The 26,236-nt window shown below is 43.5% G+C and overlaps 2 protein-coding genes across 2 annotated transcripts in view; both read left to right on the plus strand.

The window, feature by feature from the left end:
- Positions 1-25,449, plus strand: part of MAP4K4 (mitogen-activated protein kinase kinase kinase kinase 4) — an 89,441-nt gene extending 63,992 nt beyond the window's left edge. The window contains exons 17-29 of the mRNA XM_009082476.1: positions 894-991; positions 2,270-2,445; positions 2,870-2,990; positions 4,163-4,354; positions 6,770-6,887; positions 7,154-7,324; positions 11,162-11,305; positions 16,774-16,908; positions 19,775-19,875; positions 20,593-20,742; positions 21,594-21,753; positions 24,196-24,335; positions 25,036-25,449. Coding sequence (XP_009080724.1) covers positions 894-991; positions 2,270-2,445; positions 2,870-2,990; positions 4,163-4,354; positions 6,770-6,887; positions 7,154-7,324; positions 11,162-11,305; positions 16,774-16,908; positions 19,775-19,875; positions 20,593-20,742; positions 21,594-21,753; positions 24,196-24,335; positions 25,036-25,119 — 1,790 coding nt within the window. The 3' untranslated portion in view covers positions 25,120-25,449. The remainder of the gene's footprint in view (positions 1-893; positions 992-2,269; positions 2,446-2,869; positions 2,991-4,162; positions 4,355-6,769; positions 6,888-7,153; positions 7,325-11,161; positions 11,306-16,773; positions 16,909-19,774; positions 19,876-20,592; positions 20,743-21,593; positions 21,754-24,195; positions 24,336-25,035) is intronic.
- A 28-nt stretch (positions 25,450-25,477) lies between these two features.
- The window catches only part of IL1R2 (interleukin 1 receptor, type II), a 42,136-nt gene continuing 41,377 nt past the window's right edge, over positions 25,478-26,236 (plus strand). Inside the window, 1 exon segment of the mRNA XM_009082477.1 lies at positions 25,478-25,518. Coding sequence (XP_009080725.1) covers positions 25,478-25,518 — 41 coding nt within the window.

Raw genomic sequence — 26,236 nt, forward strand, 5'->3', positions numbered from 1 at the left:
TGAGATGTAATCTCCCTTTGTAGCATCGTGTTTCTAAGTTTATTAAGTTGTGAAACAGTCCAAAATGAAGAGTGATAACCCTCACAGCGAATGACCTTTGAGCATGCAGCAGTGTCAAAGATGGGTTAGCTTCCCTTACTCCTTTGGCTGTGTGTCCTTGCTTGGGAAAGGCAGGAGGCACAGAAGTTGTCATCAAAATGTTTTATTGTTATTCCCTTTGTAGCATCGTGTTTCTAAGTTTATTAAGTTGTGAAACAGTCCAAAATGAAGAGTGATAACCCTCACAGCGAATGACCTTTGAGCATGCAGCAGTGTCAAAGATGGGTTAGCTTCCCTTACTCCTTTGGCTGTGTGTCCTTGCTTGGGAAAGGCAGGAGGCACAGAAGTTGTCATCAAAATGTTTTATTGTTATTTGACTCCCCTCCTGTCCCTGGGCATTCTTTTATGTGCAAACAGCCCAGTCTCCATGTCCTCATAGCTCCCTTCCTCCTGTGTTCAAGGGCACGTTCCCATGTTCGTTGCCTGTCACCTTGGTGGTTGTTGACAGGTTGCAGACTGCTGTGGATGGGTCTCAGCTGGGCCACACTGGATGCTGATGGAGGTTTTCCAGCTTGTGGTCACACTAGGGTTTTTGATTCACAGTTGTGTGACTGATTACTTTGGCTTCAGTCATAGGTCAGTTGCACTCAAAAAATCACATCTTAGGATGTTTTTTGTATAGTCCTGCAGGAGCTATGTAATAGTGAACCAGTGAAACAGGTATTGCTGTCACACACCACCTGATAGTCTTCTCACCTCTTGTCCCCACTCTGAAGTAAAGTAAAAAACCATATTTTAGCTCCCTGCTTAACCTGCTTTGTTCTGTGTTCCTTTCGGGGCCTTGGCACATGCAGCATCATCCAAATCAGAGGGTTCACCATCACAGCGTCATGAAAGTGCACCTAAAAAGCCTGAAGAGAAAAAGGAAGTCTTCAGACCTATCAAGCCTGCTGTGAGTTGCATCCACTTTCCCCTGCCCATCTTCTCTTTCAGGCAGGCTCACAAAAAGTCCAGTGTGAACTTCCATTGTGGGTGAGCTTCATCTTGAGTAACTGTGGGCCTAGCAGCACATTCTGTGCTGTGCAACTGCCTGCACACATCACAGGACTTTAAATATTAGTGTTTTCTCTGCTTCTGGAATTGATTTCTGCTCTGTGGTCTTCTTCCTTCCTAACCTTTGCCTTTCTCTCTTTCAATCCTGTGCTTCCTTCCTGGTGCTGGACCAATGATCGTGCATTTGACCTGAATGTGCCAATGCTGGGCTGAATGGTGCAGGAAGTGGTAAGACCTTAACTTGTTGCTACTTTCTGTGAAAGATTTCTGACATTTCCTTTGTCTGGCTGCTATTACAGTTGATTACAGCTCTATGTCCAGCTGTATGTGGGGGAACTCTTTGGGATTTCCTTAAAACTTTCTTCTCTTGCTGTATCTCTTATGATATTGCACTAGCAGCCAAATCTGTCAGCTCTCTTAAAGAAACATAGAGGTTGGTCCTTCACTTCTGATACTATAATGTGTGAAGTGTTTGCCATAAACTGTATTCAGCTAAATAAAGCACAGCTACACAACTCAGAGCACATTGCACTGACAGAAAACTCTGTTTGCCCACACTCCAAGCTGCAGACAGAAAAACAACTTATGTCCCATATTGTTTGACAGTCATGTGTGTGTCTGAGCTGGTGCTGCTAATGAATCAAACTTCCCAGGTGAACTCTTGAGCACAGTTCCATGCAACTGGAAATGGATCAAAAGGTTTCAAAGAGATCAGCTGTCTGCAGCTGTGCCTTGGGTGGTTCAATAAGTCTTAGGATCCTTCTGCTACCTAGATTTCTTGAAGTGGATGTTATCAACCTGTAAAGTTCAGAAAAACATATGCAACAGTTAACCACTATGTGACATTGGGCCCTGGTGCTTGTGCATGTCCTTCAGGTGGTATAATAGAATAAACTGAAGTCATAATCAAGATAGTTGGGCTTCAAAGTATGCACATTTCTCTATGATATGGCCAAACCCCTTAGAATGACTTTTCTGGTGCTTTAATTTATCAGAAAGTGAGTTTTGGTAACTATTAGGAATGAGTAAGTCAAAGGAAATGGTGCTGTTGGGGCAATGGAAACTCAGCAGTGGACATGTGAGTAAACTTGGGCACTAATCCTGTGAGTTTGTCTTGCAAACTTTTCTCTCTTGCAGCATCAGTTTGTTTCATTTTTTTCCTTCCCTCTCCCATCAGGATTTAACTGCATTGGCAAAGGAATTGCGAGCAGTAGAGGATGTGAGACCTCCACATAAAGTAACGGATTACTCATCCTCAAGTGAGGAGTCAGGGACAACAGATGAGGAAGATGATGATATGGAACAAGAAGGAGCAGATGAATCTACTTCTGGACCAGATGATGTCCGAGCAGTGTTAGTTCTTCTAACAGTGTTTTGCATCTGTTTTCCTTCACAGGGGATTGAAGGAAAAGGATGTTGGGTGTTTAGCTTGTATGTTGGTTCTTTTAGCTTACTACACTCTCTGAGCAAGGCATAGCAGCCTTGTATGTTCATATTTTCAAACACTGAGGATAATCTTCTCAAAAAGTAGGCTTCTATAAATTACATCCTTTGCCTCTTCTCTCTGGATTTGTTACTAGACCAGCAGCAGCATTTAGGAGTCTCCTGATTTATTTATTTTTTTATTATTTTAGAGAGGCTTTTCTAGGCAGGTTATATAAATATTCCGCTCTGGTCACAATACAAAGAAATTTTGAGTGTGCCTTAATGCAGGGCAGTGACAGTTAGGGCACTGGTGCTTTTATCTCACTCCAGTTATTTCTTGTCTGACAAATAGGTCAACGTTGAACTTGAGCAATGGTGAAACAGAGTCAGTGAAAACCATGATCGTCCACGATGACGTGGAGAGTGAACCTGCCTTGACTCCTTCTAAGGAGGGCACCTTAATTGTCCGACAGGTATTGCTTTTCCTTCCCTGTGCAGTGCTGCACCCTTTCTGTGCTCATTAACCCACTCGCTCATTCACCCATGCTGTTTCTACATTATATTTGTTGTTCGTGTTATCAAGACGCAGCTGTAGTGAATTTCAGATGAACAAGATGTTTGATGCATGCAGAGAGGAGAGTAGCCCTTCACCCCTTGCTTCTGTTTTGCATGCTTTCCAGTGACACCCATGGCAGCACCATGCAGAATATCTCAAAAGTCTGTGGGAGAGAAGGGTAGAAAAGCTGCAGGTGTATGGAGGAAGTACCTGGAGCAAGAACTTAGTTATAGTTTTACCATAGAACCAAACATGTGTCTCAGGAGTGGGGCTGGGAGGGAGACTGGGGTGGGACCATTTATGGTCTTTTTAAATTGTTTTGAGCCTGTAGTTGAGGGCATACAGACCACCCAGATAACATACACACACATGTACATATAAATTCATGCAGCAGTTAGCGTGGGGGAGAAACAAAATAAGTGGTGAGGCAGAGATTGTGGACAGAGCTAGAGCACTGTGTTGTTGCCTTTGATTCTGAAAACACTGCATTCTTGTGCCCCTGAAAGATAATGATTCCCTGCTCTTAAATGAGCTTGTGTGTTAATGAGCGTGCTAGCTTATACGAGTTTCCTCAGTAATCTCATTTCTGAGTTTCACCACTGAATGCCAATGTCTTCAGTTGAGCCCTCTGGTTTGAAAATTAAGATTTCATGGTTATTGTTTTAAATAGTTAGCTGAAGGCATTCTCCAGAAGGTCCAAACTGCTATCTGTGTAGGATCTAAGTTAGTTTTAAACAAAACAATAGGGGAAGAAATCCTCAGCCCACCCCCAAAAATGTGCTTGTCCCTGTCGTGGTGTCTGACTTACCAGCACAGTTGCTCTTTTGTTAATTGATGGAACTGTCTGTGCAAGTCAATCACATGAACCAAGCTTTTGCCTGTTGGAAGAGGTGGGAATTTGATGACTTCTAGTACCTCTGCCCACTTTCCCTTTCCATCCAGGCATCAAAGCATGGATGATCAGCTTATTTTTAAAAAGAAAGAAAAAAAAAAAGTGTGAAAAGGTAGGGAGAGAAGGAGAGAGGTTGTTAGGGATATAGACCTTTAAGCAGCACTTGAGCAAGACAAGTGTGCCTGTTTTTTCTGCAGAGTACAGTTGACAAAAAGCGTGCCAGCCATCATGAGAGCAATGGCTTTGCCGGTCGCATTCACCTCTTGCCAGATCTCTTACAGCAAAGCCATTCCTCCTCCACCTCCTCCACCTCCTCCTCCCCATCCTCCAGCCAGCCGACACCCACCATGTCCCCACAGACACCCCAGGACAAGCTAACTACTAATGAGGTATGTCTTACACCACAGCTGGCTGCTTTCGTAGGGTTATAGCAGCATTGCCTAGTAGCTAGTTTGCAAAGGAACTCCAGCCAATCTCCCCTGCTTTTTTTTTCTGTCACCTTTATTCCCACCCCCCAAATAACACATTTCAGTTCTGTGTAAGAAGCCCTTAACTCTAGAGCAGTCCCACGCCAAACTTGACAGTTTACTATTTTTGCTTCCTCTTAGTGAGTCATTAATTGCATGGCGTTCGTTTGAAACTAAACTTGACTACTGCGTTTTCAAGCCAATACTCCTTTTTTTTTGATGTTGTTTTATTCTGGGAGCAGGCTAATTGCAAGCAATGTGCCTCTTCAGAATTTAGTGATTAATTTTGGCCTTGTCAGTAAAGGCTGGACTAGTAACTCTCTCTACACGTATGAGGAGCTGCTTGTGTAAACTCCCCCTTTGGGAGAGGAAGTGACCATGGATTTTGCTCTTTAAAGCTTGCCTGGGCTGGGTGAACAAATCAGGTGTTGCCTGGGAGGGTTGCAAAAGCTTGAGGAATTGTTATTTTGGAATAATGAATGGTGGGAAATATTTGGGGCTTTTTCCAGGTATTTGTGTACCCTGAAAAGCAGCTGTGTAAAGATGACTTGTTCTCCACCAGCACTGGTTGTGTCCCAGTGGAGAAGCAAGGCTTCACTGTAGGGGAAGCTCCCTCTTCCTCTCCTGGGTGGATCCTAGGATGGTGTCTTCCCTTAGCAAGTGCTGGTGGGAAAGCCTGGTCCTTCACCTGTGTGTAAGCTCTAGCAGCAGAGGAGATGCACAAGTGTGAATGAACAAAGGGCATCGTTTGCCCCCTCCCAGCCCTAGCAGTAAGCAAGGAGCTTACTCTCCTTGCTTGGAGAGTATGGTATCTCCATCCCTGTCTGGGTGACCAGCCTGGCTTGCAGGGAGAGCCTCTTGAGCAGGGGTGGTACAGGGGGAGCAAAACTTGGTGAAAAGTAGCTGCTGCTTCTCAGAGTAGAGTCCTGCCGTGTAGGTGTGCAAGTGCTGTGCTGAGGAGAGGGTGCAGTGAGCTGGGTAGGCTGATGGCAATGCACATGTTAACCACATCATCCAAAATGCTTCTGAACCACGGAGCAGGAGGGTGGGTGGGAGGGAGGGTTTCCTCCTGCAAATTCATTCAGCATAATACTTAATTTTCAGCTAGGCTTCACTGGTCTTTGATCTTTCTGAAAGCACAGTCTTGTAGGTTATAGAGATCAGTTGATTGATCCAGAGATACACTTGCTCATTGCTTTGATCTAAGCCATAAATATGTAGGGTTCAGTTAACTCAGCTTGGGAAGTGGAGGCTGTGGCAGTACCTGGTGACGAAAGAACTTTTTAGTATTGAGCTGTGCAGGAGAGCAGTACACTCTGAAGACCCATTGCTGGTTTTTTCTGCAGAGTAGAAGCTTAGAAAGATCAGAGGTTGAAGATTAGTTGATGCTAAAGAAGTGTCTCTTAACTATGTTTGCATAAGGCTGAGCAAAAGCCCAGTACTGCTTGGTATAACTGACCCACATGCACACCTTTTATATATTTTCTTTTTTTACACTTGTCCCATTCTGCTTCAGTATGCAATATTGTCACTGTAATACTAAACTGGCAAGGGTTTTTAAGTCGTTCCATTCCCACTTTTAACAGTTCATTGTTTCACTTGTCTTCTTCCTTTCTTTATGTTTTTTTTCATGTTTAGACCTCATAACTCAGCAAGCACCAGTGATTTTTATCCACTACATATTCATAGTGTCATATCACCATTTGCTACACTTTCCACACTAATGAGCCCCTTTGTTTGGTACAGGTTTAATATGTTGCTTTGTCAAATAAAGGTGGAAGAACCTGCTGCAGCTTTCTGGCAAGAGGCTCAGGTTAAACAAAATAGGGAGAACGAACAGGAGCAAACATTGAAACATAATCCATCACAGAAGTGAATGCTTGGTCCCAGATGGTTCTGATTTTGTTGCACAAGCCAAGAGATCAAACTTCATCATTTATTTAACTAGTCACTTTAGGAGATGCTTCACAGACTCAGAAATAGTAGACAGTGAACAGCTTGCAGATAAGAAAGTCTACATACATGTAACCAGATTTTTAAAAGGAGAGACATTCCCTCGCTTTGTGCCTGATTGCAGTGGCCTGTCCTAAATAGCTTCGCTAGCAGCTGAGGTTCAGGGCAGCAATTTAGCTAATTACATTATGCTGTAACATGTGCAATGTGCATATGTATCTAGTTCAGGTGTGGTGCCTGCAGTGCATTGTGTATCTATAAAGGAAGTATAAAAGCTTGGGGAGGCTCTGTAGCATAATTCTGTAGTGACTGAAAAATGTTGGTTGTTGTTATTCATGCTTTTTATTGTCATTAATATTAATTAAGTTGAAATTTACATTGCAGACTCAGTCCGCTAGTAACACACTCCAGAAACACAAATCTTCCTCCTCCTTTACACCTTTTATAGACCCCAGATTACTACAGATTTCTCCATCTAGTGGGACAACTGTGACTTCTGTGGGTAAGTAAAGTAGCCGAAGACGACAAATGAAAAAGGGTTCAGTGACTTCAGTGGCTCTTTAAAGTACTTAAGAATGTTACCATCATGCTTTTGATTTGATTTGCAATGGATTGCATAGTTTATTTTCTTTTTCCATTTACATTTCTTACAAAAAGAAAGACTTGCTCAGTATTCTCAGTTACCGATTTGGGTTGTACGACGTAAAGGATATATGGCCAGAATTAAGCACTTGAGGGATATGACATGCACTTTACTTTTCTTTCCAGTAGGATTTTCTAGTGAAGCAATGAGATCTGAGGCAATAAGGCAAGACCCTACGCGGAAGGGATCGGTTGTGAACGTGAATCCCACCAATACTCGGCCGCAGAGCGATACCCCAGAGATCCGCAAATACAAGAAGAGGTTCAATTCTGAGATCCTGTGTGCTGCCTTATGGGGTAATGCAAACATCTTCCTCCATTGCCTCCTGCACTTCTGAACTGTAGTTGTGCCACTATGAGTTTGCAGTCTTTGATAATGTATCTCCACAACTGTTTCTCTGCGTTTATTCCGAGTTTGCATCTTTCTGTTGCAAGAGTTGATTATTAGTGTGGTTTTTACAGTGTGTTGCTTCTGCTCTCGTATAATTTCCCACTGGTGTATATATATGTTCCTGATGGCACAGTTCAGAGTTAGAATTGTAGAATCATTAAGGTTGGAAAAGGCCTTCAGGTTCATCAAATCCAACCTTTGACCAAATGCTGCTATATCAACTAGACCATAGCACTGTGTGCCACAACCAGTTGTTTCTTGAACACTTGCAGGGATGGTGATTCCACCACCTCCCTTGAGCAGCCTGTTCCAGTGCTTAACCACCCTTTCAGTGAAAAAAATTATTCCTGGTGTCCAACCTGAACCTCCCTTGGCACAGCTTGAGGCTATTTCCTCTTGTCCTGTCATTAGTTACTTCGAAGAGGCTTCAATCAGCTGATAAGGATATCCTTTTCAGCTCTCTCTAAACCCTGTTAGTCCATCACTTGCAGCTTTTGGTGGCTTGTAGTAGTCTTTGCATTGTACACCTGGTGCCCACAGGGTATTTCTTTTGAAAAATAATCCTCTGCTTGAGTTTCTTACTGATGTATTGTTACAGAGCTTGATTAGATGTGTTTCATGAGATGACTTTCCACCTCAGTCATCAGTTTACGTGGGAAGGAAGAGGGGAAAGAGAAGGGTCGGAGAGACATTTTCCAATCTGAGACTGGCTCAGCTTCATTAAGAGTGGTTAGTGCAGGGAGAAGCTGGATATGTCAGCTGACCAAGTGTGTCTGGGCTCCTTGGCACAAGGATAATTTGTGTCAGTGTCAGACAGTCAGGATCCCACGCTGATGAAAGGCTTAGAGCAGGACTTGTTGCCTGCTACAATATAGAATCACTGCTGCAACACCCAGTGAAAGCTTTTCCCTGCTGTGTCCTTTCTTGTCCAGAATCTAAGGGGGCACCTTCTTTCGCTCTCTAAATGTTAAAAGTTGATGCTTGTGTACGTTACATATTTATTGAGTATCCCTAAACTTGACAGACTGTAAATACACATACATATCATTAAAAACACTACAGAGAAGTGTTGGCCATTCCCCTGAGTCACATGATGATTGTGTAGGTAACACAGTCCACTTGCCCTTTTTTACATTTTCACAGCTCTTTCCAAGGCTTTAGTTCTCTTTTGGGATTATTTCCAGCATTTCTTGTTTCTCAGAACAGCACTGTTGTTCCAGTCTTGCTTGTGTCAATTAAGTAGCTCTCTTAATACTTTATCTTTCTATCTGATATTTTCTTTATTTCCAGAATTTACTGGTAAGAATTTTTGCTCTGATACTATTTCTGGTTGTATCCATATGTATGGATAAAATGAAGACTTGCAGGCTGTGAGAGGGCAAAGGCAGAGAGAAATTGTATGGTATCAGTCAGGCTGACTCATAATTTCTCTGATCTGCCTTGTTTTGCCATTAGCAATTCGTGTTAATGGTTTTATATTTCTTTGATCTATGTATCTGACTGTTATGGTGATCTAAAGAACAGGTGTAAAATCCTAGAGGTGTTTTACAGCTGTAACACTTCCTTGTTGAGCATTTGGGGCCAAACCAGTGGTGATGCAAGCTGGTACACATGCTTATTACTTGATAAGGTTTAGCTTTCTTTACCCTTGAGCAAATTTCATGATGATGCTTTGGGGGGGCCTAGCTTTGCTTTGCTTTGCCTTTACCAGTGGTAATGCTAGTAGTATCTGGCAAGCTGCTGATTGCATTAGGTCTGTGATGCTGTTTCTTCTAGCTCTGAGGGGTGAAAGTCATGGGTGCCACAGCATAGATTTTTGCACCCAGCCTCCACAGACAGCCTGTATGTTTTTCAGGAAGTATTTCCATTTGTGTGAAAAAACAGGACAGCTTAATTGTAGGGTGATGGTAGGAGAGCTCTGCTGTCTGTGAGTAATGAGGGTGCCTGTGTTTTAAAATCCAGGCACTGCTTGCCACCAGCGTGGTACCTCATTAGTTTCATCTCAAAGTGTATGTCTCTAAGGGGAGGGATCAGGCACAGGTGTGCATGTGAACTCAAAGCAGAAACAACTTCTCCACAAAGGCAGCAGAAGAAAAGATCAAGGTGGAGGTGGGAGCAATGGGGCTCTGATGCACAAGGAGTGGAAGGAGCAGTTTGCATGTGGCTTGCTTTGAATTGTAATCCACAATGGAAAAAATACAAAAATATGTGTTGCAGCTGAATCACTTAGAGCTTTAGTCAGTGGGTCCTGGAGCTGCAGAAAGGAGACCAACTGCTGGGCACTTCTTGGCTGGTTTGGTGCTGCTGCAGCCTGTGCTGAGCCCTGACTCATGTGTGGCTCACTCTGGCTGCTTCCTGCTGCCACTTCCCAATCTGAGGATTGCTCCCAGTATGAGAGACAGTCTGTGTGCAGTGCCCTCGGGGTGAAATGCCCATGGGGCTGTGGGATGGGATCAGAATCTGTGGGGGCTGCAGAGGCAGGAGGCAGGCAGGATAGGGATGGAGGAGGTGTCAGCAGCTGAAGGAGAGCCTGGGAGGGCAACAGGCCTTCCTGAAGGAGTAGCAAATCTGAGCAGAGAGGCCTGATTGTTTCTGGGGACTGCTGGAACCTCTGAAGTTTCCTTATTGAAGAGGTGAAAGAGGAAAATGGAGATGCATGATGATTTCCATCCTCACCATGGTCTACATAAGTTCTTCTCATCCAGCCAGAGGCTGTTCATAGTGCTCCAGCACCAGCAGCTCAGTCCCCTTCCCCATCATCTCTTCCTCCTGGCTGCTGCTCTGCTCCCTCCTAACACCTTCTCCCCTTTGAGAGACACTGTGTCCCCTGGGTCAGGGTTAATGTGCCCTCCCTTTTGCAAACCACTCCCATGCCTGGTAGCCAGGGTGTTGTTTGGGTGAGCAGTGCTCTTTCTGGTGTTGTGATAAGCCATGTCACTGCTGTAGGTGCAGACCACACTGAGACACACACACCTGTGCTCTGGGCCTACCTGCTGGATGAGAAAAGGTTCATTATTATGGGATCAGCCCAGATAGCCCATTGGCACCAGTATGGTTGTCTCCAGGGATTAATTATCTGACTAGGGATTAAGGCCATTAGGCAATATAACCAAGATAATTTTATGTGAGTTTTGTTTTTCTTATTTCATTATTTTCTTATGCTTAAGGATGGCAGCATGTAAGTCTAATAAAGCAAGTTACACATTTGGTTTGATTTCCATTCCCTGTTCTGTATCTGGCCTGTCTCTGCAGAATTCGTGAGCTTCTGGACTTGCAACACTATCACAAATAAATAGTTAGGGAATTTTAAAGTGATGATATAGTAATAGATTTTTAAAGCTTAATCTAATATATGCATTTATTACATTTCAAATGTTAATTGATTTTAAGTACTAAGGTTTTGTAGACTCTTGGAAAGTGTTCCCATACCGACAGCAAATACATTTTTGGAATACATAAGCTTGTGTAGCACTTTGTGTCTCACCCCTCCTCCAACATTAGCCAACTTTTTTGTTTGAGAACTGCTGCTCTAGAAAGTTCTCTGTGGTCTGACAGTCTCTCACTCCTGTTGGGTGTCAGTAGTCACTGTGGGCAGGTGATGTAGAGAACCTCTGCATCATGAGATCTTTCAGGCTGCAGGCAACAGAGACCCAACCAGCAGTGGTTAGACCAGCTTGAAACAAGAGCTCTGTCAGTCATCAGTTCATGAGAATATGTGACTAACTTGGTTTTGTTTCTCCTAGGAGTGAACTTGTTAGTGGGCACTGAAAGTGGTCTGATGCTGCTAGACAGAAGTGGTCAGGGGAAGGTTTATCCACTCATCAATCGAAGACGATTCCAGCAAATGGATGTACTTGAAGGGCTGAATGTCTTGGTGACAATTTCTGGTAAAGTTAACTGTTGAACATTGTGTTTTTTCCCCCATCTGACATGGTGTGACAGAGAGCTTTTCTTGGCAGTCTGTGTGTTGAGGGGAATTCCTGATTTTTGATGGAAGTCAGTGGGGTTTCCATCTCTGAGTCTAAAGTTTATTTCTGCAAGTGAATCATTTTCCACACGACACCATGCCTGCTTGTCCCCTGTCCTTCCTCCTGGGGGTGGCCTTTAAAAATGCTGTGTGGGATTGGGACATTGGGTTTGTTTGCATGTTTGATATTTGAGAGCTGCAAGTTAATGCTTTATGGAAATGGCTCTGTCAAGACTGCTTTCAACCTGACCTCTTTCTAACCAAAACATGGTTTAAATTTGGGTTTAAAGACATCTTTCTTGTGTGTTACTATCTATAGAATGGGAAAAGCTCTTGTGAAGTAGAGAAGTAAGAGTGATGTGCAGTGAGAGTGTGTGTTTGAGAGAGAGGAGTACAATGTATACATGGTGTGGAAGTTTCAGAGTGAAGAGGCAGATTGGTGCAGGTTTTGGCCTGGTCTCTCACAGGGTGCTACTTGCAGATGGCAAAGCAGTGGGAGATGAAGGCTGGTGGTGATTGTTGTGTTTGTTTTGTGTGCACTGATGAAAAATGTGTTTTATGAAGCTTGAGGTTCCAGACTCTTTGGCTCCAGAGAGTTACTGCATAGGGTTATCCTGCTGTTAGACAACTTGATGTGGTGCAGTGTTAATCTCACTTCTTCACAGGTGTCCTTCAGCCATTTACCTTCCTTTTGTTTTGGTTCGTTTGGGAAATCAGTCTTACAGGGAGAGGATGTTAAATGAGGTTTCTCACAGCATTCCCTGGGTGGTTGTTCAGACCCAGGTGAATTTTTGTTGAACCTTTCTGAATCCACTGGAGGAACTCTGTCTCTTCCAACCCTTGTGTGAAAGGACACACACCTAGACAATTTAATGGAATTCAGTCCATTGGCAATGCTGGGCTACTACAGGTCCAAAGAACTGTGCCTGTGCTGGTGTCATCAACACAGAACTTTGTTTCTGCCTGGAACAACAGAGTTTTAGTGGCTTGGTGCTTGCCATGTTCTCAGCTACAGCTCTGCTGTGAAATCTATAAAAGGAAAGAGATGAATCAAGCAGCGTTTAAAAATACACAACCCGCTGTGTGTCCTTTTGATGTCTAATGCTGCATATCAAAATGTAAGCTGCTTGAAAGGCACCATTTGATAGAGTTTATTCTATAGCAGACCTTGTAAACAAAAATATTGTATAATCCGACTTGGTGTAAAATCTGTCGGCTGGAAACATACCCTACACAGGCGACAAGTGTCTGCCATTCAATCTTGTGTATAATTGGTTTAGGTTTATTTATGTTTGTGGCAGTGGCAGTTGGAGTACCCTGACACATCCCTTTTTTTTGTTTCCTGAAGAAACTATTGCTTCCTCTGTGGAGACATGCTACATTAACCCTTAAGGGATCAGTCTTTGGCTGGTTTATGCCTTCGTCTCTGTCCCATCTCCTATGTTTATGGAAGGTTACTGGAGCACGAGGCAGGAAAGTGGCATCTTTGCCCACTGAAAGGCAGGGCTAGGGGAGCATCCCTAGTGAAACCATAATGCTGTCATGCCCAGGCTCCTCCTTACATGCTGCTTTTGCCTTCTGCCCTGCAGTTCTCAGGTTTTTTACCCTCATGCTGGACTAAGCATCTTTTTCTTTGCGGTGAGTCGCTTCACCTCTCCAGCCAAAATGCTGAAATGAGGTTGTGTTTCTGCAAATGGTATGTTTTGGCAGATTGGTCATGAATCTGCCTCTGAGCTTTGTCCTAGCACTGCTGCAGCTTTTCTGGGAGCATTGCTCAGCTCCCTGCAGCACACTCAGCCATGTGTTCCCTTGAGTTTCCTGTGCAGGGATGTGCTGACGGTGGTGGGGTTTGAAAGGTGTCACCACATTGTGCAAAGAAGTTGCAGTGTGTTAGGATTTGGAGAGGATTGTCACCCAAAATTGCTTTTAATATACACTCTTGAGTCTGAAAACATGAAATCAATTCTTGACCCAGTTTATATCTGAATTACAGAACTTTTTGACAATGAAAGCTTTTGATACTGATATACTGAGCTGCTGTAGATGGTACAAGAAAGCTTTGCAGGTCAAAGCAGAGGAGTTGATTGGTTCTTCAGTTCATACTGTTGAGAGGCAAAAACACAGTTTTGGCTGCTCAGGTGGTATAGTGCAGAGTCATAAAAGCACTGGAGGAGAGAGCAGCAATGTGCATACAGAACACACTCCAGTTGTGGCTCCCTGAGGGTTTTGCCAGCCCAACTGGCTGATGGTGGCACCAGGAAGGTAGGAAGAGATCACAGAGTGGAAGAACTGGTTGGAATCTGCCTGCTTAATAATTAAAAACCACAGGGACAATAAAAACAAAAACTCAGTATAGGAAAAGGGACTTAGCATTTGAAACTATGTCTGTGGGAGAATCCAAGCTGGGACTTCTCACAGAAGTCACTGACTGATAGTTCATTTGATGGCTGGAGCAGAGTTTTCTTTCTTATTTCACCCCCTCCCCCCCAAAAAAGCCATAAAATTAGACCTGAATTTTGAGAGCTGTTTAAACTGACTGGTAGAGCTTTACAAACAGAAGGATCTAACCCTCCCCCCAGCACTCCAAATATGAACATTAAGAGCAGCATAACTTGTTGAAGTACATGCATAGCCATGTTTATATAGCTAACCAGTCCTGCTCTTTTCATGTCAGGCTGCAGAAGGCAGAGGAATTTCCTGCCTTGTGACTTTCCTTGTGGTCTAGACACCAAAACACAATGGGCACACACTTGAGATATTTCCCTGTTGTTTTGAAAAACTTATCTGGCTGGGGAGAAATACCCTAGTGCACATCATGTGAACCAAAAGGGAAAAAAAATTAGCCACATGCTGGGAAATTCTCATGTGTACTGTTTGTTCTGAGTGTTTGACTAAGCTACTGGAGAAACTACAGCCATGGAAATATCTGAGGGAGAATTTGTCTCCTGGTCGACAAGCACTCATGATGCTTTAAAATGTTTGGTGGATTGTACTGACCTTGAGCCCTCAGATCTTGCCCAGAATTGCAGTGCCTTCTGGTCTGGATTATGTTTCCTATTTTTTAGTGTTTCCAAAAGGGCCTTTATGGCTATTCTTTGCAGTATTTTCATGGAAGGACCTTTCCTTGGTCAGCTGTGGGACTTCTGGGAATACTTTTCCTGCTCTAGTCCCTTCTCCAAATCTTGAGAAATCTCTGGGAGTGGTGGGGCTTTATCCCTTTATGAAACATGACTTAATAAATATGAAGTCAGGCAATAAATCAGGGTGCTTATTTTCTGCCAAATCCACAGTCCCATTTGGAGTGGAGATAAACAAAGGACAGCGCAATGTTACTTCACATTTCCTTGGATGCCATCACAACAGAAGGGCTTTTAAAATTAAATAACAGTATTTGATGTCTGGTCTCCCATTCCACTTTAAACTGAATCTCAGGGAACAGAATTTTGGACTTTAGAACTGCCTCCTCATTTCCTCATGCCCTTCAACTGAATCTCAGGGAACAGAATTTTTGACTTTAAAACTGCCTCCTCATTTCCTCATGCCCTTCCCCTACCAAATAATCATAAAAAGACCTTTTAGACCGAGTGTCTTTGTAATGCAATGGCTTGTGGTGCTGGAGTCCATGGAGCAGCCTGTTTGCAAGTTGTGCTTCCCTATATGCTGCCCCAGCCCCTGCAGGTGCTTTTCAGGACAAGCCCAGCTCTGGTACAGGAGCCCTTGGCATCAGGGTAGGGGCTCTGTGCCAGCTTTGAGCAGGACCCACAGCAGGATGGTCTCAATGCTCAGTCCTCATGTCCTGCTGCAGCCACTGTCCCCATCCCTGTGTCTGAAATGAGCAGCCAGTTGGGAACTGATCCATCAGGAGGCATCACGTGCAAACTGAAAAGGCAAATTAAAGACATTAGCTGAGCTCTGTAGCTGGATCTGCCAGGTGGACCATCCTGACATGGCTTTCTGCAGCACAGAGCAGTACTGTGTCATTTGGCCAGCCCAGCAGTGGCTGCACTACAGGTCACTGCCCTCCTCTCACCTCCAAGGGCTGTGAAACACTGTCTGCAGCCACTTGGCCTCCTCATGGTGGCTGGTGAAGCACTAACATGGAGCTACTCTACTGACAAGTAGGGTCCCTGAGAGCATCTCCTGTTTCCTTTCCTTGCACAGAGACCTCAGGGAGCTTTATTAAATGGCTCCTAGTCAAAGCATGGATGATCTCCTTCCCTCTCCACAGCTCCCTCTGTGGAACTGGAATGGCTTCGAGCAGCAAAGCAGCTGGAAGGAGGGGAATGCAAGTTTTGAGGATGTGCATTTAGGGCCACCTTCTCACTAGTTCAGCACATGCTTTGTAGGCCACTAGTTGTTAAAGGATCACTGATAAAGTTTATCAGGAACCTTGCTTTGCATTCAAAGAGACCTTCTCCTCCTGAGAGTTCAGAGCCTGAGCTGTGTTTTGATGACCTGGCAGATGCATTGTCAGTGGAAGATAGGGCAGCCTGGGCAAGTAGCTTCTCTCACTTGTGGAGAAGAAATACCTCTCACAGTTTCTGTGTGCAGCCTGATAAGTATTACACCCCATGCAGCACAAGGGAAGGGCTGCTGACAAAGCAGTCATCAGCTTTTAGCAAGAGGCTGAAGTTTGCATGGGCCACGTGAAATTCCCTCACAGCAATTTCAGATGTTGTACATTCTTCCTTCCCACAGAACAGGTGTAAAGTGGTTCAGTGGTGATATGGTTTGGTTTCCTTGTTTGGTGCACTTTTACACCAGGAGAATAGTGAATAATCTTATTAAAGATTCATCAGTTTGTGTCTCCAAGGATGATGTAAGGGATGGAAAAGTCCTGATCACTAACTGGGAAGAGTTTGTAAAAATACATTTTATATCCATATTCTTCAATTATGCTTCCTCCTTTAAAGCCAATCCTACTCCTTATGATACCTGTATAGAGAATTTCTGGTCTCATATTCCATCCTGCTGCTCTCCTCCAGTTATGTGCCAAAAAGAGCCATTCTGACTCAGCTATATACATTTCTTTTTAATCTCAGTGCATGACTCTCTGGTGTGTTTGTTGTGGGAGTACAGCCCTGTTCTGATGCAAGCTGCTTGCATCCTGAGAACCAGCCAGCTGAAGTTGCCTTGAGTTTGTCATTTATGTTCATGTGGTATTACCATGTGTCTCTGTCATTGATTACCAGGAAGCAACATGTCTGGGTGGAGTCTGGACTGAAGCCATTGTGGACATAAAAACAGAGCGAGATTTCTGTGGTTGTAGCAGTTTTTCCTTCATTATTACTTTGGTGTCCTCTGCAGGGCTTTCTGCTGGCTTGGGCAAGGCTTTTTTCAGGTATTTTCCTGTGGAAATAAAGCAGGTTTTTTTCCTTTTGTGCCCAGGTAAGAAGAACAAGTTGCGAGTTTACTATTTGTCCTGGTTAAGAAATAAAATCCTTCACAACGACCCTGAAGTAGAAAAGAAACAGGGCTGGACAACGGTGGGCGACTTGGAAGGCTGTGTGCACTATAAAGTTGGTGAGTAGTGAATGCAGTAGTCAAATAGTTGGGATAATAGCTGGATGAGTAAAGGAACTGTACATGTGGCTACTAGGTTTAAGGTTTGGGTGGGTTTATTTCTAGCTGTCTTACATATTCCTCAGGGTGAACCTTGGTGGCAAAGCACCAGAAGAGATGGCAAATGTCTGGGTTCAACTGAAGATGAGAGAGGTTTTGTGGTGGGATGATGGGCTGTGAACTGGAGAGGGTGAAAATCCCCATCAGTCTCCTTCCTGTAATGGATGTAGCTTCCAGAGGGTGCTGATATGGCCAGTGAGGGCTGGTAACATTTCACCACATCTCTTAAACCCTTTAGATAGCTCAGGGATTCTTGTCCCCAGCAGCTGTTCACCAACAGGTTTCCCTGATCTTTTACCATGATGAATTTACATGCTGGAATAGATTTTTAAAAAGTCTCTTTAATGTAGATTTTAAAGACAGTGGGGGGAAAAAAAAGAAAAAGAAAAAAAAAGAGAGTGGGAGGAAAAAGGAAGCCCAGCTAGTGCATGAGCTTTGGGAAAGCATCTGGGAACAGAAGCATATGTTTAACTTCAAGATGATTCATTGATTCCCCTTAGCTCATGAAATTCCCTAATGCTGTCTCAGATCCACTGCAGTACAATTACAGGATGAAGTGTGTTTTGCTAAGCAGGTGCCCTTTGAGTGGTTTCAAGTAGTTTCAATGGATTTGGCTACAGAAACTTCCACCAAAGCTAGTGAAAGATAAGTAGCATTCCCAGCCAGTGGAATGTGCAGTGAGCCTGCAGCCCTGCAGATGGGGTTAGGAACCAAGAGCTCTTTCTCTTGCTTTGGTTTCATGGTGCATCCTAATGGGCACTGGATGTTGCCTTTGATTTGATTTTCTCCCAAGAGCCAGCTCAGTTCCTTTCCAGCTGTGTCAGTCAATGTGGAGCAGCAGCAATCAAACTGTTCTGTCTTGGAAAAACCTGCTGGTGGGGTGTAATCAATAACGAGGGCTGTAACCAGGATCTTGACCCCGAAAACAGCTAATAATGCACTTCTCTGGTATCAGACCCCAGGGTGTCAGCAGCATAATGAAGTGGCCTGTTAACAATACACCAACAGCTATTGAAAGGAAGCTTTCCAGCAGGGAAGCTTCTGAAACAAAAAGCATTCTCTTCCAGATGAAGAGGGGTTTGTTACCCTGGGCTGCAGCCTGGCACTGAACTTCCCTCTGAACCAGAGTAACACAGTAGACTTCTTCAGGTAGTGAGAGGCCTCTTTGACAGCTGTGCTTGAGTTCCCCAGAAGGAGAGCTGTGCCAATTGTGGGGCTCCCAGTCTGGATGCAGTCACCAAGGCAGCTGGCACCGATCGCTTCCTTGTCTCTTTGATGCAACAGGGGCTCGGATGTCAGGGCAAAGTGATATTTATGGATCTCAGTTGCTTCAGGCAACTTTTGGCTCCTCTAAATGATAAATTGCTCTTTTGAAACTTTCAGATTTGGGTGAATTCCCAGATAGCACCCAGAGCAAAGAATGGGGATTATCAAAGGTCCCCTTTCAGAGATAAGGTGGTTTTGTTTGACACCCCCCTCTTCCCCGAGAAAAAAAATTCCAGGAAGTCTTGTAAGCTCGACAAGATTGAACAAAAGCTCTGTTTTTCACTCAGTACAGCTGTGGAGGTTGAGAGACTTCTTTTTGTCTGTTGAAAAAGTGTCAAGTCCTTTAACACTTACAGTTCAATAGTCTTGCTTTCCTGCAGAGTAAAAAGAGCAAGTAGTAGCTTTGTCTCCCTCTTGCCTACCAAGAGACAAGGACTGCAGGCTTGAACAACAGTAAAATGTCTAAAAGGCATTAAAATAGTATTTATTAAAGAAGTGTCCTTCTCACAAGTCTGAGATTTTCACCCCTGATATGTTTCAAAATCAGTTTTGGTTGGGACATACAATGGCAGAAAAGGCATGGAATTATTTACTGTTTTGAAAAAGGTGTCATAGTGCCCTAAAACTTGGTAGGCTGCAGAAACCTCTAGAGGTTTCTGAGTGTCATCTAAATAATGCTACTTTTTTCTTTCCTGAAAATGAGTCCTGGGAACAGGTAAATGAACCCCAACATTTGTAACTCTGCGTGGTGTTATCCCTTCCCATATGGTAACTGGAAGTACAGATGCAACCAGATTTCTGGAATGGCCATTTCTAGACTGTGTCAGTCCCCTCCTGGGAAGAGCAGGAGTGAACAGAGCTTTTTCTGGTGCTTGGTTTAGTCAGCTGTTCAAATGAGGCAGCAGAGATGTATTCAAGCATCTATGGATCCCTTTGTGATGATACTTTATTTCTGATAAATTATGTGGATTTTTTTTCCTTAAATGAGTTATCTCAGACTTTATGGACAAAGGAAAGTTCCCCACTATCAAACCTGCCTTCTGCTTTTGAAATGGAGTTGTTTCTTGATTTATTTTTTTATTAGGTTGGGTTTTTTTCATCTTTTCCTCTGGGGAATTTTACCATCAGCTCAGAGCACCACTGCCAGTGCTGTGACTGGCACTCTGGCACAGTCACAGTCTCCTTACCTGTCTGAAAACTGATTTTTTTGTCTTGATGAGTCAGCACTGTCTATGTGCAAAAGCAAAAGTGTAAGTAAGTGTGTACTGACTAGGTAGTTCTAAATACAATGACATGTTCAGTTATTGCTAAGAGTATTTTGTGGCATAAATGTGTCAAAATGCTTAACTACATAGAATTAACAATCCTGAAATGCAATGTTACTAAACCCTTCAAAACGATGGTATTTGTCTACACTTATATGTGTTTTCTGGTTTCCTGAAGAAATTGGAATGAGTTTGGAATTACTGCTGAATTCTCTTTTTGGTTCCTTTCCTTTCAGTAAAATATGAAAGAATCAAGTTCTTGGTAATTGCATTGAAGAGTTCTGTGGAAGTCTATGCATGGGCACCAAAGCCATACCATAAATTTATGGCCTTTAAGGTAACAGTATATCTCAGCTGTGGGTTTTACTCACACCCCTTATACTAAAGTGTTCTGATATTTTATCGTGGCTGTATTACAGGTTCTTTGGTAAATCTCCACAAACTTTGTGTTAGACTTTACTTAGTTTTTTAGCTCTAATAGGCAATAAATACACTTAAAGATCTAGATTGTAACCAAGCATAAACTAGTAATGACACAATAGCACAACTCTTTGTTCAATCTCTCTGTAAATAAAACGTGAGACAGAGGAGTCAACTGAGGCTAAACTTTTCTGTCTTGAGCAGAGCAAGTCATGAAGTGATACTCAGCATTGTTATGGGTTTTCTTTCTTGAATGCTGAAAGAATGAAGTTAGCTGGCTTGGTATAATTGCCAGACTGATTTACAGACAGTTACTGTTGGTTGTGTAGGTTGAAGTAAGTCCTACAGGAGTATCAGATTGCCCTGAACTTTGGGGAAAACAGTTCTTGCTAAAAAAACAAACAGACCAAGTGAACCCTACAGAAAATAGTTTATGTTGTTAGGTGATTGAAAAGCCACAGTTTGCAGAGTAATCTGTCCTCACCCATGAGGAGAGACGTTAGCCTAAGCGACTGGTGACACGGGACCAGAGAGATGTGGAGGAAGAAACCCATGTGTGCATTAGAAGATGTTTTTATGTAACCCACTGTTGTTCTAAGCAGTCAAGTAAATCTCACTGATGGTTGTCTCACAGTCCTTTGGAGAATTGGTACATAAGCCATTGCTGGTGGATCTCACCGTAGAAGAAGGCCAGAGACTAAAAGTGATCTATGGCTCCTGCGCTGGTTTCCACGCCGTTGATGTGGATTCAGGATCTGTCTATGATATTTATCTACCAACACATGTAAGAGCTGCTGCTGGGGTTGGGTTTTCTCTTTCTTTTGGGTATATCATCCCCTTCTGCCCCACAACCCTTCCGTTCCTCAAGTGGCCAACGTGTCAGGCTGTCCCTGTGGATCACTGCCATAAATTGGGTGGAGGGGTCTGAGCTTGTGCCTCATTGTCAGTCATGTCCTCACGGTCAGTAATGTCTCTATGATTGGAGGGTTCTGAGCTTGTGCCTCATTGTCAGTTGTGTCCTCACGGTCAGTAATGTCTCTATGGTTGAGAGTTGGTCACTCAGATCTGACATAGGCCGACGTGAGTGTTGCAGGGGTAGCAGCTAAATGGCCAAATGCATTGCAAGTGCCTAACAGTACAGATGGCACAACAGCCCACTGAGGAGTTTCAACAGGGTTGGCAAAGGCCAGGTGGCCTTAGATCCCAAGGTTTCCTGTTGTTCATTATGCACAGAGGTGTCAGAGGGGCCTCCCCAAGCATTACTCTTTCCAGTGCAGAGGTCTGATGTCTTCATCTGGGCTGCTTGCTGTCCATGGAAAGAAATGGACACCTCTACAGGGAAATTAATCTTGCCTGGTTTTGCATATCTGCCTTAAGGTGAGAGGATTTGTGCCCCAAGGGTTTACAGGTCTTGGTCACTGTGTTGGGTATCTAGCTCAAGAGGAGCAGATCTAGCACTTGTAAAGTCGGTGAATTTGGGACTAGATGATCTTGAAGGTCCCTTCCAACCCAAACCATTCTAAGATTCTATGAATCCCTGATTTGTTGACCAAAATCAAAAGTCACCCAGTCCTTTTTTTCCAGCACAGGGTCTGCAGCATTTAAACAAAAGCTTCTTCTCCTCTGTCTCTGTAGATCCAGAGTAGTATCCAACCTCATGCAATCATCATTCTCCCAAACACGGATGGGATGGAGCTACTGGTCTGCTACGAGGATGAAGGAGTTTATGTCAACACATATGGAAGGATAACCAAGGATGTGGTTCTGCAGTGGGGAGAAATGCCAACTTCAGTTGGTAAGTACCTCTGCTGAGCCATATGATATGGAGCAGGAGGGAGGAACATGGAGTTTGGCTTCAGTTGAAGAAACTACGATGGTGTATTATTTCTGGAAAACAACTGTGCAAAGTGAAGAGTAATCACATGGATCTGTTTTGTACTCAAGTTTTTAAGAACAAAAACCAAACAAGCAAGTTGTGGAGTTCATGATTGAAAAACTCACCGTGACCTCTGTAAGCTGCTGCAAAGTTTTTGCAAGACAAAGTCATGGAAACCTTTAGTATAAAGACATGCAAGGTGGCAGATGAGTAAAATATTGTGGGGAATTCCATGTAGTTTACAAACTGTGTATCTGATTTGATGTGTTTCATTCACCTGCAGATTGCTTATCTATCCTAGCACTACTCTCCCTCATCTCTCCAGTTCAAAGTAAGGTAGTTTTGTGAGTGGGAGCAATGAGTGTAGAAAAAGTACAAGTACAAACCAGGTTCCCTCTTACTGGTCGTGCTGCTGAGCATAGCATAGGCTGTAGTCACATTGCATTTTACCTGCTGAGGAATGCCTGCATGTATTGGGAGGTGACTGCTGATAGCTGTTGGAGCAACACAGGAGGAAATTCAAAGAAGTTTCATGCACAGCATGGTCACTCCTGTGGTGATTAACTCTTGACTAGATCTAAAAGCAAGCAAAATTTATCAGCTGACAAATTCCAGAGCCTTTGGAGACTGAAATGCTAGTGAAGTAAATGGCACTGAGGCAGCTGACACCATCTGAACATCTTGGCTGACAATTTTTAGGCTATTTGGCCCAGTTAGCACTAGTGGCATATTCAAAAAGAAATCATTTTCCATTATGATGGTATGCACAATGTTTTTGGTGTACTGTAGTAGATACTACTGTAGTGGATCTCTGACATCTCTACTGTAGTAGACAATTTGCTTTAATTCCACTGAAAATTAGTGTGAAAAAATATATAAAAAGGAAGCACTGCAAAATTATCTTTTAATTTTGCTGGCTAAGAGGTTCTTTTTATTTTTCTGTTAAGTATACATGCAAATCAGAGGGCAACTGTTCAGTGAGTTCCCATATGTCATTTTTGACAGTGTTCCTAAGACTATCCATCAAATTGCTTTTGGAATATACCTTTTCATAATGCTGATGGCTTTCCTTTTTATTTTATTTCCTTGCTGCTATCAAGAACAGGCTTTTTTTCCTCATGCTGCCACTAATCTGTGTTCCCCTGGGGTACTCTAAGGAAAAATGTTTGATTTTTTTTGCTGAATTCATGCACAAAGGGAAGTGATATGTCAAATAATGTTATTTTATTTTGAGAGCTTAACATGAACCTCTTTTGAGATACACAGAATGCTTTTCAGACCAGTTGGCTTTCTCAAGGAGATGAGTTTTTGAAGTATTACTCCTATTAAGGGAGGCTAGCTAATTTTTTTATAGTTTTCCTGTTCCCTCTCAGTCCGTGTTTTTCCTGAGAAACTCCTTCAAGGAGGGAAAATAACACCATAGGACACAGAGCTGGTGCTGGGGACATGCTGGAGTGGATAGGCTTAGTCTATTTAAACCTTGGCTTCTGCTTTCTCCTTGTCAACACCTATTTAAACTGTCTCTTTGCCAAACTTGAGAGAAAAAGCCTGTGTGGGAATTTGATGTTCTCTTCATTTAATTAAAGGTTATAAAGTTCCCTTTGTGTCATGAATGCTCAGGGAAGAAGTATAAAACACACATAGAAATTTGTTTTTTAAAAGGGTATTTTTAGGCCTCCTGAATGTTTTGAGGACAGAAATAGCACTCTGGACATGTGTGTAGCTATAATATGCACATGCAGGTCCATTCCCACCTGGAATACTGTGTGCAGTTCTGGTGCCCTCAACGTAAGAAGGACGTGGAACTGCTGGAGCAAGTCCAGAGGAGGCCACGAAGTTGCTAAGGGCATTGGAGCATCTCCCCTGTGAGGACAGGCTGAGGGAGTTGGGGCTGTTCAGCCTGGAGAAGAGAAGGTTGTGTGGAGACCTCAGAGCACCTTCCAGGAGCTGAAGGGGCTCCAGGGAAGCTGCAGAGAAACTCTTTGTTAGGAGCTGCAGTGACAGGACAAGGGGCAATGGATTCAAATTGAAGGAGGGGAAACTTAGGTTAGATATTAGGAAAAGTTTTTCCCTGTTCTGGTGGTGAGACACTGTCCCAGGTTGCCCAGGGAGGCTATGGCTGCCCCAACCCTGGCAGTGTTCACAGCCAGGTTGGATGAGCCTTGAGCAACCTGCTCTGGTGGGAGGTGTCCCTGCCCAGGGCAGGGGAGGTTGGGACTAGATGATCTCTAATGTCCATTCCAACCCCTAAAATTCTATGATTTTATCATTTTTAATCAGAGTGTGTCAGTATGTTCCTTGCTTTTTGCATTTATCCACATTTCCCTCTCCCTGTCCTAATGAGCTGTTCTCTTCCCAAAGCTTACATCCGGTCTAACCAGATCATGGGCTGGGGAGAAAAGGCGATCGAGATACGATCGGTGGAAACTGGACACTTGGATGGTGTGTTCATGCACAAAAGGGCACAAAGACTCAAATTCTTATGTGAACGCAACGACAAGGTACAATCCTCTCACCTCCTGCTTGTTACCCAGATGATAAATGTATACTTTAGTTGGCTTCTTGGGCTGGGGTGGTCCTGACCAGCAGCCAAACACCCACCCAGCCTCCAGCTCTCCTGCCTCTCCCATGGAATGGGGAGAAGATAGTAAGGCAAAAAGTCTCATAGATGGAGATGAAGTCAGTTTGATAAGACAGCAGAAGCTGTGCATGCAAGCCAGACAAAATAAGGAATTAATACACAACCTCCCACTGGCAGGCCTAGACACTTTGCACATGTCATGCTTGCTTGGGAAGACAAATGTCATCCCCACAACATCCCCCCTGTCCTCTCCCTTTCCCTGAGCTTTTATTGCTGCACATGATGCTCTGTGTTACAGGACATCCCTTTGGTCAGTTTGGGTCAACTGTCCCAGCATTGTCCCATCCCAATCTCTTGTCCATCCCAGCCCACTGGTCTTTTAGGGGGGAGGGGGATGGAGAGAAGGCCTTGCTGCTGTGCAAGTATTGTTCAGCAGTACCAGAGTACTGGTGTTAGCACCACTGTAGTAACCACAGATGCAAAGCCCAACAGCATCCAGGTCACTGTGGAGAATGTCAACTCCATCCCCACCAGAGCCAGCCCAGCACTGCAATTGCACTGCAGATATTGGGGCCACTGCTGCCCTTCCTGTTGACTTTGCCAATCTCTTTTCCCTGCAGGTTTTCTTTGCCTCCGTACGGTCAGGTGGAAGCAGTCAAGTTTATTTCATGACCCTTGGCAGGACTTCTCTTCTGAGCTGGTAGAAGCGTTGGGATTTGGCGAGGAATTGCTGACATCCAGAGTCTGAGATCTTCATAACTTGGAATTACTTTCAACTGGAGTACAGACCTGCACGAATGCAGCACTCTGTGTAAATGTGTGTGCAGGCATCACTGGTGTTAGGTTTCTTTATGTTTTGCAACTGAGGCTGCGCCGCAGCTGGTGCTGTAAAGATATTGCCATCAGGTGCTACAATGTCTTTGAGATTCGGGATCACGCTAGAAAGCTTCAGGTCTTCTTTTCCCTTCAGCTCCAGGATTCCTAGGCCTTGAAGGACTCTGTTTGTTAGTGGTAAAACAGAGAAGGGGAAAAAAAAGGCATAAAAAACAAACCAGGCTTACCATGAACATGCTGTTTGTTGAGTGGACAGGAGGCAAGAGAAGGTGAGAAGTGGTGTAGAGAGTCAGACTGGCTGAAACAGAGGGCAGATCTAGTCTAGTAATGTTAACAATGTATTTAATTGACATTTCTTTTTTGTAATGTGACAATATGTGGACAAAGAGGAAGGTGCAGGTTTTAAGAAGTTAATATTTATAAAATGTGAAAGACACAGTGACTAGAATAACTTCTTCTTGGGGACAGGGTGGGTGGGAAGGGGCTCGGGGTGGAATTCTTAGGGGTTTTTTTTGTTTGTTTCTGCAGTTTTATTTTGGCCTGGCCAATAACTTTAGTCATTTTTCTGTGTACCAGGTGTTGCCTGAAACATGTGCAGATGATAAAAAAAAAAAAAAAAAGGAAAAAAAATTCATTTTCTATAATGATTCTGTGTTAGGCCAGAACTTGGTTATGTCACAGTATTAGCACTGCCTCAGTTAAAGGTTTAATTTTTGTTTAAACCTAGAAGTGCAACAACAGTTTTACCACAGTCTGCACTCGCAGAACTAAAAATAAAGAAAAAAAAAGGAAAAAAAAAGGAAAAAAAAAGAGAAATAAAAATCCAAACTACATATGTTTATTTTTTGTGCCTACCTCATTGTTTTTAATGCATAAAATAAAAGAGGTGGTTTAGTTTATACGTTTTTAGATGAAAACCATTAATGTCTAATTTAATCTTAATACCAAAACTACCAGATTGAAAGGTTTCTGACTGTTATTGCATAG

The sequence above is a fragment of the Acanthisitta chloris genome, unplaced genomic scaffold (assembly GCF_000695815.1).
Source record: "Acanthisitta chloris isolate BGI_N310 unplaced genomic scaffold, ASM69581v1 scaffold3549, whole genome shotgun sequence".
In the NCBI taxonomy this organism is placed as follows: Eukaryota; Metazoa; Chordata; class Aves; order Passeriformes; family Acanthisittidae; genus Acanthisitta; species Acanthisitta chloris.